The sequence below is a fragment of the Felis catus genome, chromosome B4, assembly GCF_018350175.1.
Source record: "Felis catus isolate Fca126 chromosome B4, F.catus_Fca126_mat1.0, whole genome shotgun sequence".
NCBI lineage: Eukaryota > Metazoa > Chordata > Mammalia > Carnivora > Felidae > Felis > Felis catus.
Genome location: NC_058374.1, coordinates 77,171,059 through 77,184,395, shown reverse-complemented (window position 1 = coordinate 77,184,395; position 13,337 = coordinate 77,171,059). Strand labels below are relative to the sequence as shown.

The following is a 13,337-nucleotide window of genomic DNA, read 5'->3' as shown; positions in this document are numbered from 1 at the left end:
AATTTCATATATTAAAAAATAAAAAAATAAAAAATAAAAAAAAATAAAGTGTAGGCTTTAAAGTCAAATTGCCTGGGCTCAAATTTTGGCTCTGCCAATTACTAGCCACACGCTCATAGACATGATATTTAACCCTTTTGTTTCAATGTCCTCATCTTAAATAGACATAATAACTGTATATATCTTATCGGGTTATGAAAACTGTGATAAAATATGTAAAGCCCTTAAGACAAAGCCTTAGACACTAAATGTTCAATAATGTTAGCTGCTGCTATAGTTCATGGAAATCATTTCAAAAGTAAATTCTTAAAAATCTTAAGTAACTCATTTTCCCAACATTCAATACTCAAATCAGCTAATATTTCTATCCTCAAAAAACCCATTCTCCAAAGTGTTACATATTAAACTACTAATTAGACTACTAATTTAGACACCAGATTTTGCTACTATCATAAAATAATTTTCTATTATCTTTATTATTTAAAAAAATCAGTATGTATCATTTACAATCCCAGTTCCAAGTCTTTTTTTATACAAATTATCAACTCTTTAGATGAAAGTGTATTTATTAATTCTAGAGTAAAATTGTTTAAGCTTTTGGTTAAAAAGTCTGTAAATAGCATTGCTATTAACACAGTATTCTTTAAATTCCACTATGATTTTCATCTTACCGATTTTTTTGGAATGGTCGAGCCATATTCACAGCAGCAGCATTTGTTTTATAAGATCCTGGTGCATTAAAGCCATTCACAAAACTACCATTGGGAAAAGGAGCCTAAAAGAGAATTTGGTGTTTAAAACCAATTAATGTAAAGGGCAGAATATAGCGTAAAGGCTGTAAGAAACTCCTGATGAACTAACAACTTAGCATCAATTTTTCTTTTTCTTTCTTTCTTTTTTTTGTTGCTTTACAGTGTGTGTGTGTGCATGAGTAGGGGAGAGGGGTAGAGGGAGAAAGGGAGAAAAGGGAGAGAGGGAGAGAGAGGGAGAGAGAGGGGGAGAGAGAGGGAGAGAGAGAGGGAGAGAGAGAGGGAGAGAGGGGGAGAGAGAGGGAGAGAGAGGGGGAGAGAGAGAGAGAGAGAGAGAGAGAGAGAGAGAGAGAGAGAGAGAGAGAATATGAATCCCAAGCAGGCTGTGCCACCCAATGAACCCTGCCTTTTTTTTTTTTTTTTTTAAAGATTTTTCATTTTTAAGTAATCTCTGCACCCAGAGTGCGGCTTGAAGTTACGACCTTGAAATCAAGAGTTGCATGCTCTACGGAACAAGCTAGGCAGGCACCCCTTCAATTTCTTTTATAAGGCAAAAACATTTGTAAGCATTTTACCTATTTGCTTTTTGCAATACTCCAATATTACCTAATTTACAGAAAAAGGAATCATTAGGCTATTACTTAATAAAGTACATTTTTCTTTGAAAAAGTTTACCAAAACTAAAAGCATTTTAAACTACTCAGGATTGACCCAGTCTCTTATTTTAATTCACTCAGCAAATAGGAACAAATAGCTTAGCCCTTAGTCACGTGCGTATATTTGGTATAGGGGATTAGATATCATTATCACTACTTAAAAGTCAGAAAATAACCAATATCAACACAAAACAAAAAATAAACTACTCTAGCTGATTTCTTCAAATTTCAGCTTAAGTGAAAAATTTTATGATTCTGTAAGGATTTCACTTACCAGTGGCGTTTCAAAGTAAGGTGCAGGATTTGGTGACCAAGACTGAGGCACAATACTGTAGACCGAGTACTGTTGGTGAGGATTATATACAGGCTGCATAAAAACTGGTGAGGCATACTGTGCTTGAGTTTGAATAGGCTGACTATACATACTGGAATCCATTAATCGATAACCATTCTTTGCAAAAAATGTATTGATGGCTTTTATCCTTGCCTAGAAGAGGAACATATTATAATAAAGTGTATATTCTCACAAATATATTTACTTTTTAAACGTATTTTACACAACTATGTTATTTCTGACTACTGTAGAGTCAGCAGAGCAAAAGGAAATGATTGATAGCTTTAAATTACTTTAAAAACTTTTGCATGGCAAATATAACAATGAACAAGGTAAAGCTACAAAAGTCAAAATATCAAAATATTAAAACTAACTGCAAATTATCACAGATAAAGGGGCTAATATATTTCTAACATACAAATTCTAAAAAGATAAAAAATGTTAGAGAAATGAACAGTTTACAGAAAAAAGGAAGGCAAATGGCTCTTAAACATATGAAAAGATGCTAAACCTTACTTGTAAGAGAAATGCAATTAAAATGGAATTAACATTTCTCACTTATAGGATTGGCAAAAATCCAAAAATTTGACAACATACGGTTGATAAGATTGTGGCAAAATAGGCACTCCGATACACTGATGATGGACACGTAAAATAGCACAACACTTACAAAGGAAAATTTAGCAGTTATCTTCTGAAGTCATATATGCATTTTCCATATTCTCACCCATCCCACTTCTAGGAATCTTTTCCAAATATACACTGAACAAAAAGAAGTTTAAAAAAGGATATACATGGCTGTTCAAAAACACTATAATAGGGATGGAGAAAAAGAACTATCTTCAATACACACACACACACACACACACACACACACACACACACACGCACAATTCAGCCATCGATGGCTGAATACACCAGAGTACATCCACACAACTGAGTATCAAACAGAAATAAAAAGAACTAATGAATTGCTCTAAATACTATTATGGAGTGAATTCAAGAATATACTATTGTTTTTTTAAAAAAAAAAAAAAAAAAAAAAAGGTAGGGGCGCCTGGGTGGCTCAGTCGGTTAGGCGGCTGACTTCGGCTCAGGTCATGATCTTGGGGTCCGTGAGTTCTAGCCCCGCGTCGGGCTCTGTGCTGATAGCTTAGAGCCTGGAGCCTGCTTCATATTCTATGTCTCCCTCTCTCTGACCCTCCCCTGTTCATGCTGTGTGTCTCCCTGTCTCAAAAATAAATAAATGTTAAAAAAAAAAAAAGGTAAAGCAAGGAGGATAAAGGAGTATGTATAGTAAGCTACTGTTTAGCTAAGTCACATAGGAATATAAAGATATACTTGCATACATACATATATATGTGTGAATATGTATTTAATATACCATGTTTTAGATATTTTACTTTTAAACCATGCACACATTGAAAATAAATCAATTATAAAAATAAATAAATAATATTCAGTAGCATCCAGCAAAATTAACTTTAATGTGCATTCAATTAGTAATACAACACATAGAAATCCTAAGTGACTTTCAGCCATAACAAAACCAACTGTTAGTCTCAGGAATAAACTACAAGGCAAAGTATAGCAAAAAAATTCTTAATATATTGTCAGATTTATATTGCTTTTGGTATTGCTATTCTGATACTTTTGTGTGTGACTATGGGATACAAAAAAATCAGTAATTATACTGGAGTCAAAGAGATCTGAGATTTTCACATGGGAGAAAGGAGACACAAACGTTAAGACTAAAGAAGTAAAAAACCATATATCCTGAATTTAAATCAAAAGCATCAGTATAAACTCACATTTTTGTTAAAAAAAAAAGGTACCAATCCATATTTCATATTTCTGTCCAATGAAAAAGCTTTTAAACAATGACCATAGCAGTAACCACAAGAACTCCTTGTGCCTAGCCAGTAGGCTAAAAATTATCACCTCCCCATAAAAATAAAGTGGGGACTCTGGAGACTTGACCTGACCCCAGGCCTTTGACATCAAATATACAAGAAGACACAAGCAAACCACTGAAAATTACTAGGACCATGACAAAAGGACTGATAAGTTAACTCAAAGAGGCCACAATTCATCGATAAGGACAACAAACACATCAAGTATGTTTAAATACTCAACAACAAAAAACACCCGAATGGTCAGTTTTGAAGGTTCATTTTCTAAAACTGGCTAAGAAAAGCTAGAACCAAGCATTTCTCATGTGTTCCATGTATGAGTTGTACACCTCACGATAATGAAGATAATGGAAAGCTGCTCTTTATAGAAGTGCTTCAACTAACAAATGGAAAAAAGAAAAAAGAAAGCCTAAAAATAGCACCTCTTTGCAGCTTTAATTTATAGATTTAGTCAATGATCAGTGGCATCCAGCATAAGAGACAGACACAAAAACATACAGGCTTTTTGTTCTCTCTCTGCTGCTCCCAAGTCAAGCCAAATTTTGATCAAGCCTCTAAATATGGCTATCAATTTGCATGAAGTACAGGGACAGAGAATCATGTTTAACTACATTAAAAAATCTAACTAGCCAATTCAAAAAGGGGCAGGGAACTTCAACAGACACTTATCCAAAGACAATATACAAATGGTCAATAAACACATGAAAGGATGTTCACTACCACTAATCATTAGGGAAATGCAAATCAAAACTACAATGAAATACCACCTCACATTAAGATGGTTACTATTTAAAAAAAAAAAAAGAAACAAACAGAAAAGAACAAGTGTTGGAGAGGCCGTGGTGAAATTTGAACTTTTGTGCACTGTTGGTAGGAATGTAAAATGGTATAGCTGCTGTGGAAACCAGTATGGAGATACCTCGAAGAATTAAAAACAATCACTATATGACTCAGCAATTCTACTTGTGGGTATTACCCAAAATAACTGAAAGCAGGGTCTCAAAGAGATACCTGTATACCCCTGTTCATAGCAGCATTATTCACAATAGCTAAAATGCAAAAGCAATCCATGTGTCCATCAACAGATTACGGTATAAGTAAAATGTGGTATATACATTCAGCAGAATGTTATTCAGCTTTAAAAAGGAAGGAAATTTGGGGCGCCTGGGTGGCACAGTCGGTTGAGCGTCCGACTTCAGCCAGGTCACGATCTCCCGGTCCGTGGGTTCGAGCCCCGCGTCGGCCTCTGGGCTGATGGCTCAGAGCCTGGAGCCTGTTTCCGATTCTGTGTCTCCCTCTCTCTCTGCCCCTCCCCCATTCATGCTCTGTCTCTCTCTGTCCCAAAAATAAATAAACGTTGGAAAAAAAAAAATTAAAAAAAAAAAAGGAAGGAAATTTTGCAATATGCTACATGGATAAACCTTGAAAACATTTTGCTGAGTGAAATAAACCAGTCAAAAAGAAACAAATACTATATGATTTAATTTATATAAATTAGAGTAGTCAAAAACCATACGTTTAAGGTATAATAGTGGTTTTCAGGAGCTGGATGGGGGGGGAGAATGGGGAGTTGTTATTATTTAATAGGTACAGAATGTGAGTTTTACAAGATGAAAAGAATTATGAGAAAGGATGGTGGTGAATGTGTTTAATACAACTGCACTGTATAAAGACGGTAAATTTTATGTATGTGTATTTTAACACAATAAAATATAACTAGCAAAATGTATGAGGAACTCTGTAAAACCAATTAACATGGTTATTTCAACAACACACTTCCAAAAGAAAAGATAAGTAAGTAGAGGATGAAACTATAGATTTAAAAAGAGAAAAAAAATGAGAATCAGGAAAATATGAACAGCAACTGATGTTCAAGAAGCTAATGTTCATTTTTTTTAAAGTGTAATGATATTGTAAGTATAATTTTTAAAAAATCCCTACCTTTCAGAGCTACTAATACTAGTTTATTTACAGGTAAAATTAAGTTTCAAATTTGCTTCAAAATAATTGGGGGCATGGAAAAATAGGTGGGAATGGATGAAGCAAGAATGGCAATGTTCTACAAATTGTTACAACTGGCTAATGGGATCTCAGTGATTGATTTTACTGTATTCTCCACTTTTATGTTTGCAATTTCCTGTACTAAATTTAAAAAAAAGGTGGGGGGAGAAACAAATGCTCTAAAACTTAGTAAAATAAATCAGACCACTTGTTTACATATTGCCTGTGTTTTGTGCCTCAATGGCAGAGTTGAATAGTTACAGCAGACTTCATGACTGGCAAAACCTACACTACTATCTGGTCCTTTAAAGAAAAAGTCTGCTGACTTTTGCAATAGAGCTAAAACAGATGTGAGAGAATTAGATTAGGAATCATAAGCCTCACCAACTTGTTGGAAATTATCAAGTGAAATAATACATATTTAAGCAAAACTACAATTTTAATAAATGAATGAAAGGTATGTTTTATGATCCTTATAGATACAGGCCAGGAAATCCCCTCTCCCCAAATTGCAACCAAACAATAAGAAATCAATAATGGCCAATCTTGAAAAATCTGTAAAATATCAAATTGATTTTAGTATGCCCTAAAAAAATTTATAGCTACTGCTTTTACTAAAGTAATATCATACACTGTAGTTTACTTAAATCTTAAAATATCTGATAAGAAACTAAAACCAAGTGAATAACATTTTTTTAATGTGGTCCATTATTAAAATGATAGCCCAGGGGCAACCTGGGTGGCTTAGTCAGTTAAGCATCTGACTCTTGATTTTGGCTCAGGTCATGATCTCATAGTTTGTGAGTTCAAACCCTGCACTGGGCTCTGTGTTGACAATGCAGAGCCTGCTTGGGATTCTCTCTGCCCCTCTCCTGCTTGAGCTCTTTCTCTCTCTCTCAAAATAGATAAATAAACATGAAAGAAAGCAAGAAAGAAGAAGAGAAAAGAAAAGAAAAAAGAAAGTGGCAGCCCAAAGAAACAGACTCCAAGATAACCTAGGAAACAGTAGACTAAGATTTTAACCCAGCCATTAGGAATATGTATGGGTTAAAAGGAAACTGTGTTCTTAAAGAATTGAAGAAAAGGGAAATATCAGCAGAAACATATATATGTGTGTATATATATATATACATACACACACACACACACACACACACACACACACGCTCGGCTGAGATTATATATATAGATATAGATTAAAAATATATACATATGTGTGTGTGTGTGTGTGCATGTGTATATTTATTTAAGTAGGCTTCACGCGCAGCATGGAGCCCAATGTGGGGCTTCAACTCACAACCCTGAGATCAAGACCTGAGCTGTGATCAAGAGTCAAATGCCTAACCGACTGAGCCACCCATGTACCCCAAGATCTTATAATGCTAGAACCAATAAAACACACATTTAAAAAAGAACCCTGACTCTTACTTTGCAACACACAAAAGAAACTTGAAGTAGATCATAAAACCTAAATGTGAGTAATGAAAGCATAGTACTTCTAAAATCATAAAAGAAAATATTCATGACCCAAAAGACACTGATTTCAGACAAAAAAAAAAGAAAAAAGAAAAAAGAAAAGAAAAGTGAGATAAAAAAAGACCTTATTAAAATTAAAGGCTTCTAAAAAATTTTTTTTGAACTTCTGCTCTTTGGTCAATTAATTTCTGACAAAGGAGGCAAGAATATACAATGGGGAAAAGATGGTCTCTTCAATAAATGTTGTTGGGAAAACTAACAACTACATGCAAAAGCATGAAACTGGTCCACTTTTTACATCATATACAAAAATAAACCAAAAAATGGTTTAAGACCAGAAACCATAAAACTCCTAGGAGAAAAGCATAGGCAGTAAGCTCTCTGACACCAGAATTAGCAATACTCTTATAGATGTGTCTCCTCAGGCAAGGGAAAACAAAAGCAAAAAATAAACAAATGGGACTATATCAAACTAGAAAGTTTTTGCATAGCAAAGGAAATTGTCAACCAAATGAAAAGACAATATACTGAATAGGAGAAGATATCTGCAAATAATAAAATAAGGGCTTAATATCCAAAATATTATCCAACTATATATCCAAAATATATCCAAAATACACAACTCAGTATCAAAAAACCCCAAATAATCCAATTAAAAATGGGCAGAGAACCTGAATAGGCATTTTTCTAGAGAAGACATATATATGGCCAAAAGCCACATGAAAGGATGCTCAACATCACTATCAGGGAAATGCAAATCAAAATCACAAAGAGGTACCTCCTTACTCCTGTTACAAGGCTCTATTAAAACAAAACAAGAAATTATAAATGTTGGTGAGGATACAGAAAAAAGGGCACCTTCTGTGCACTGATTTCTGGGTAGTTATCCAAAGAAAACAAAAACGTTAACTTGAAAAGACATTTGCGCCCCTATGTCCACTGTAGCCCTATTTACAATAGCCAATATATGAAAGCAACTTAAGTGTCCACTGATAGATGAATGGATAAAGACGATGTGGTATACAGGCACACAGGAATATTATTCAGCTATAAAAAAGAACAAAATCTTGCTATCTGCCATAACATTGACATTATGCTAAGTGAATTAAGTCAGACAGGGAGAGACAAATACTGGGTGATTTCACTTATATGCAGCTATCTAAAAAACAAAACAAAACAAAACAGAAACAAACACATATACAGAGAAAAGTCTGGTGGTTGCCCAGGGGTAACAGAATAGAGGGATGGATGAAATAGGGGAAAACAATTAAAAGGTACAAATTTCTAGTTACAAAATAAATAAATAAATAAATAAATAAATAAATAAATAAATAAATAGGTCATGGGAATGTAGTAAGTATATAGTTAATAATATTGTAACAACTTCGTATGGGGACAGATATTAGCTAAATTTCTCATGGTGATCAATTCATATGTATAGAAGTGTTGAATCACTACGTTCAGACACCTGAAACTAATATAATATTGTACATCAAGTACATTTCAATTAAATGACAACAACAACAAATTCCAAAACTTCTGCTCTTCAAATATACGCTATTAAGAAAACAAGAAGGCAAGTCACAAGCTAGGGGAAATAGATTTGCAACACACACATACATAACTGACAACTTATATTCAAAATATATAAAGGACTCCTTCTTCTCATTCAATACTAAGATCAACAATCAATTTTTTTTTAAATAAAGAGAAGATTGGGGGCGCCTGGGTGGCGCAGTCGGTTAAGCGTCCGACTTCAGCCAGGTCACGATCTCGCTGTCTGTGAGTTCGAGCCCCGCGTCAGGCTCTGGGCTGATGGCTCAGAGCCTGGAGCCTGCTTCCGATTCTGTGTCTCCTTCTCTCTCTGCCCCTCCCCCATTCATGCTCTGTCTCTCTCTGTCTCAAAAATAAATAAATGTTAAAAAAAAAAAAAAAATTTAAATAAAGAGAAGATTGGCGCAGTCGGTTGAGCGTCCGACTTCAGCCAGGTCACGATTTCGTGGTCCGTGAGTTCGAGCCCCGCGTCGGGCTCTGGGCTGATGGCTCAGAGCCTGGAGCCTGTTTCTGATTCTGTGTGTCTCCCCCTCTCTCTGCCCCTCCCCCGTTCATGCTCTGTCTCTCTCTGTCCCAAAAATAAATAAACGTTGAAAAAAAAATTTTTAAATAAAGAGAAGATTGAAAAAGTGACTAGATAATCAAATTGCAGTACATTCCTACTACTTGGCAATAAAAAAAGAATGAACTATCAATACATGCAACAATGTGGTTGTTAAGGGAGAGGCTACTGATCTTTCCTAAGTGAGCAGCATGCAAATAGTAGCTACTAATCCCATTCCTCAATGGCTTGTGTTCCTGGAGTGGCTGGCTGGTGCAAGGCAGGTAGTAGACTCTGTCCTCCAAAAATACAGGGTGTTATTGTGGTTCGGTAGATCCCTGAGGATTCAGTTCTGATGCCTGCCTTAGTTTCATTCCTCTTTGCAGCAGCAGATTCCCTTGGCAATATCTATCAGAATACTTCAGTAATACCAGGAATGGGAGGATCATATTTCAGTGTTAATATTGTAGAATACTCAGAATATCTAGTTCTCAAAAAAGAATTAAAAAACAAAAACACAGGAAACCTATGGTCCATTCACAGGAAGAAAAAAAGAATTCGATAGAAACCATTCTAAGGAAGCCCAGACATTGGAATTACTGGCCAAAGATGCTAAATCAACTTATGTATTTTTAAAAAATATTTTTCTATTTATTTTTTATATTTTTAATATTTATTGTTGAGAGAGAGGGAGAGAGCAAGCGAGCGAGCGAGCGAGCGCTGGGGAGGGCAGAGAGAAAGGGAGACACAGAGTCTGAAGCAGGCTCCAGGCTCTGAGCTGTCCATACAGAGCCCGACACGGGGCTCCAACTCATGAACCATGAGAATGATGACCTGAGTGGAAGTTGGACGCTTAACTGACTTGAGCACCCAGGCACTCCAAATCAACTATCTTAAAAGTGTTCAATGAGCTAATGGAAACCATGGACAAACCTAAGAGTATCAGGAAAAAGATGTTATAAACAAAACAATTTGAAGGAAATCAGTAGGCCTATTCTACAAGAAATGCTAATGGGAGTTATTCAGGGTGAGATAAAGATATTAGAGAGTAACTCAAAGCTATAAGAAGAAATAAAGAACACTGGTAAGGATAATTACACAGGCAAATACAAAAGAAAATATTATTATACTTCTGGTATATAATTCCTTTTTTATCAGATTTAAAAGAAAACGAATACAACAGAGTTTATATAGAGCAGAATATTTGTACACTACTGAAACTAAGTTGATATTATTCAAATGAGGTGGTTATAAATTTAATTTTAACCTCTAAGAAAACCATGGATCAGGTCATGATCTCACAGCTCGTGAGTTTGAACCCTGCGTCAGGCTCTGTGCTGACAGCGCGGAGCCTGGAGCCTGCTTCAGATTCTGTGCCTCCCTCTTTCTCTGCCCCAACCCACTTGCATTCTGTCTCTCTCAAAAATAAATAAACATTAAAAAAAATTATAAAAAACATTATACTAAGGGAATTAAGCCAAATACAGAGACTGATATTGCATGATTCCACTTATATGCTATATTTAAAATAGGAATCATAAAGACAGAGACTAGAAGAAAGGTTACTAACGGGTAGAAGAATGGGCAGTTACTGTTTCATAGAGTTTATGTTTGGAATGATGCAGAAGTTCTAGATAAATACTGGTGATGGTTGCACAGCAATGTGAATGTATTAAATGCCACTAAGTTGTGTACTTAAAAATGGTAAATTATATATATGTATATTCCACACACAAGAAACTTCCAAACAAAGCTTAAGAAATAATGTTCATTACAACATTATTTGTAAACAAGAGAAACAAGTTAATGCTTGTCCACGGAGAAAAATGGATAGGATAATTAAACTGTGATATACATGAACAATACTGGATGTATACTTGAAACAACAGTGAATGAAAAGATCTTAAAGATCTATTAAGTGAAAAGAGCAGCTGAGTGTCTACTGTACATTCTTATTCACGTAAAGAAAGAAAGAGGGCGCCTGGGTGGCTCAGTAGGTTAAGTGGCAGACTTCAGCTCAGGTCATGATCTCATGGTTTGTGGGTTCGAGCCCCACGTCAGGCTCTGTGCTGACAGCTCAGAAACTGGAGCCTGCTTCAGATTCTGTGTCTCCCTCTCTCTCTGCCCTTCCCCTGCTTGCGCTCTGTCTCTCTCTCTCTAAAATAAACATTTAAAAAAAAAAAAGAAAGAAAATTCCTAGATGGACACAGAAAAAAACTCTTATCACCTCTGGGGGAAACAACTAGAAGAATCTGGTAAAGAGAATTTGAATTAATTAATTAATCAATCAATCATTAATTATTTAATATTGTTTGACTTTCTTATGCAAGTATTTTTACTCTTTAAATTCTGAAAAACATATAGAAAATGAACATATAAACATATATTCCATATGACATTCTATAATATATATATATCATCTTTATGAAACCCAGATAAAACTTAATATTCTGTCTTAAAGTCAATTAAAACAGGATGAAACACTGCCTCCTAATGAAATTATCAAAGGTGGACAAACATTCTTCCCTTAATCCCTTTGTCCTCCAAGATCACTGCTTACGAATCACAGGATTTCCAAAATGAAAACCATGTACACTTCAAAGAAACAAACCAGGACCTTAGAGGTAACTTGACATGCCTAAGATCAAAGAGTATGTGGCTGAAAGCAGCATCAAGGGTTGGAATATAGGATTTCTGGCTCCTGCACCTGTCTTTCTGGGTGCCAGGTCATTTGGTTTTAATGAATGCTACAAAAATTAATGCGAATCTCCTAGCAGGAACTAGGCTATATATGCTATGTGATGACTAATTAAAGGAACTATAGACAAAACCCAAAACAGCAGATAAATATTACTACTTATATATAATTTTAACACTATATCTAAGATCTCAGAAAATGTAATCAGCTGTAAGAAACGGGAGGTATAGGGGCGCCTGGGTGGCTCAGTCAGTTAGGCATCCGACTGATGCTCAGGTCATGATCTCACGGTTCGGGAGTTTGAACCCCATGTTGGGCTCTGTGCGGACAGCTCAGAGCCTGGAGCCTACTTCGGATTGTTTTGTCTCCCTCTCTCTCTGCCCCTGCCCTGCTCGTGCTCTATCTCTGTCACTCAACAATAAATAAATGTTAAATAAATAAATAAATAAATAAATAAATAAATAAATAAATAAATAAATAAATAAGAAAGAAAGAAATGAGAGGTATAAGGAATAATCAAAATAGTGATTATTTGTAGATGATATCCTCTCTCAGACACATAATCTCCATTAGATATGATAAAGGAATTCAGCAAGTTTCCTGCAGACAGTAACATTAAAAAAAAATTTTTTTTTAAGTTTACTTTGAGAGAGAGTGAGCGAGTGAGCATGCAAGGCTGAGCAGGGAAGGGGCAGAGAGAGAGAAGAAGAGACAGAATCCGAAGCAGGCTCCGTGCTGTCAGTGCAGAGCTCAAACCCACCAACCTTTAGATCATGACCTGAGCTGAAATCAAAAGCTGGACGTTTAACTGACTAAGCCACTCAAGCGCTCCAGGCAGTGACATTTTAAAAAAAGTCACTAAGATACCATGGAGAGGGGGAAAGCAACAAAAATTACTTTAAGTAATTACAAAATACAACAGACCTGAGTTAACAGAAAAATGTATCATAATAATGTTACCACAATATTGAATACTGCAGGGTAAAACTGCCAACTGTTCCCAGTAAATGAAACACAATCCCATTAATTCCAATATAGTTTTTCTTTGGTTGGTTATTAGTATTAGTCAAACACTCTAAAATTCATATGGAAAACTAAGGCTTTAAGAGTAACCAAGACAATCTTAAAAAAAAAAATAATAATGAATAAGGGAGGCTTTGCATAAGGGCATAAGGATATTCTAAAACTATAGTAATTAAAACAGTGATGTTGGTTCAATAAAGAAAAGACTAATAGAATAGACAATGTAAAGCAGAGCTGATAGATTCAACATTACACACAAGTTGTGGAAGGAAAAGACCACTGAACAAATATATGTTGAGACAACTGCCTTTCCATGCATGGAAAAAAATTAAATTCCTATTGTATCCTGTACATCAAATTAATTCCAGATGTATTAGACCTAAATCTGACAT

The 13,337-nt window shown here is 35.2% G+C and overlaps 1 protein-coding gene across 12 annotated transcripts in view; it reads right to left on the bottom strand.

The window, feature by feature from the left end:
- The window catches only part of LARP4 (La ribonucleoprotein 4), a 66,064-nt gene that overhangs the window by 17,013 nt on the left and 35,714 nt on the right, over positions 1-13,337 (bottom strand). For all 12 annotated transcript variants that reach the window (XM_019834914.3, XM_011283925.4, XM_019834917.3 and 9 more), the window contains 2 exons: positions 1,680-1,892; positions 672-775 (listed from right to left, as the gene is read on the bottom strand). In XM_019834914.3, coding sequence (XP_019690473.1) covers positions 672-775; positions 1,680-1,892 — 317 coding nt within the window. The remainder of the gene's footprint in view (positions 1-671; positions 776-1,679; positions 1,893-13,337) is intronic.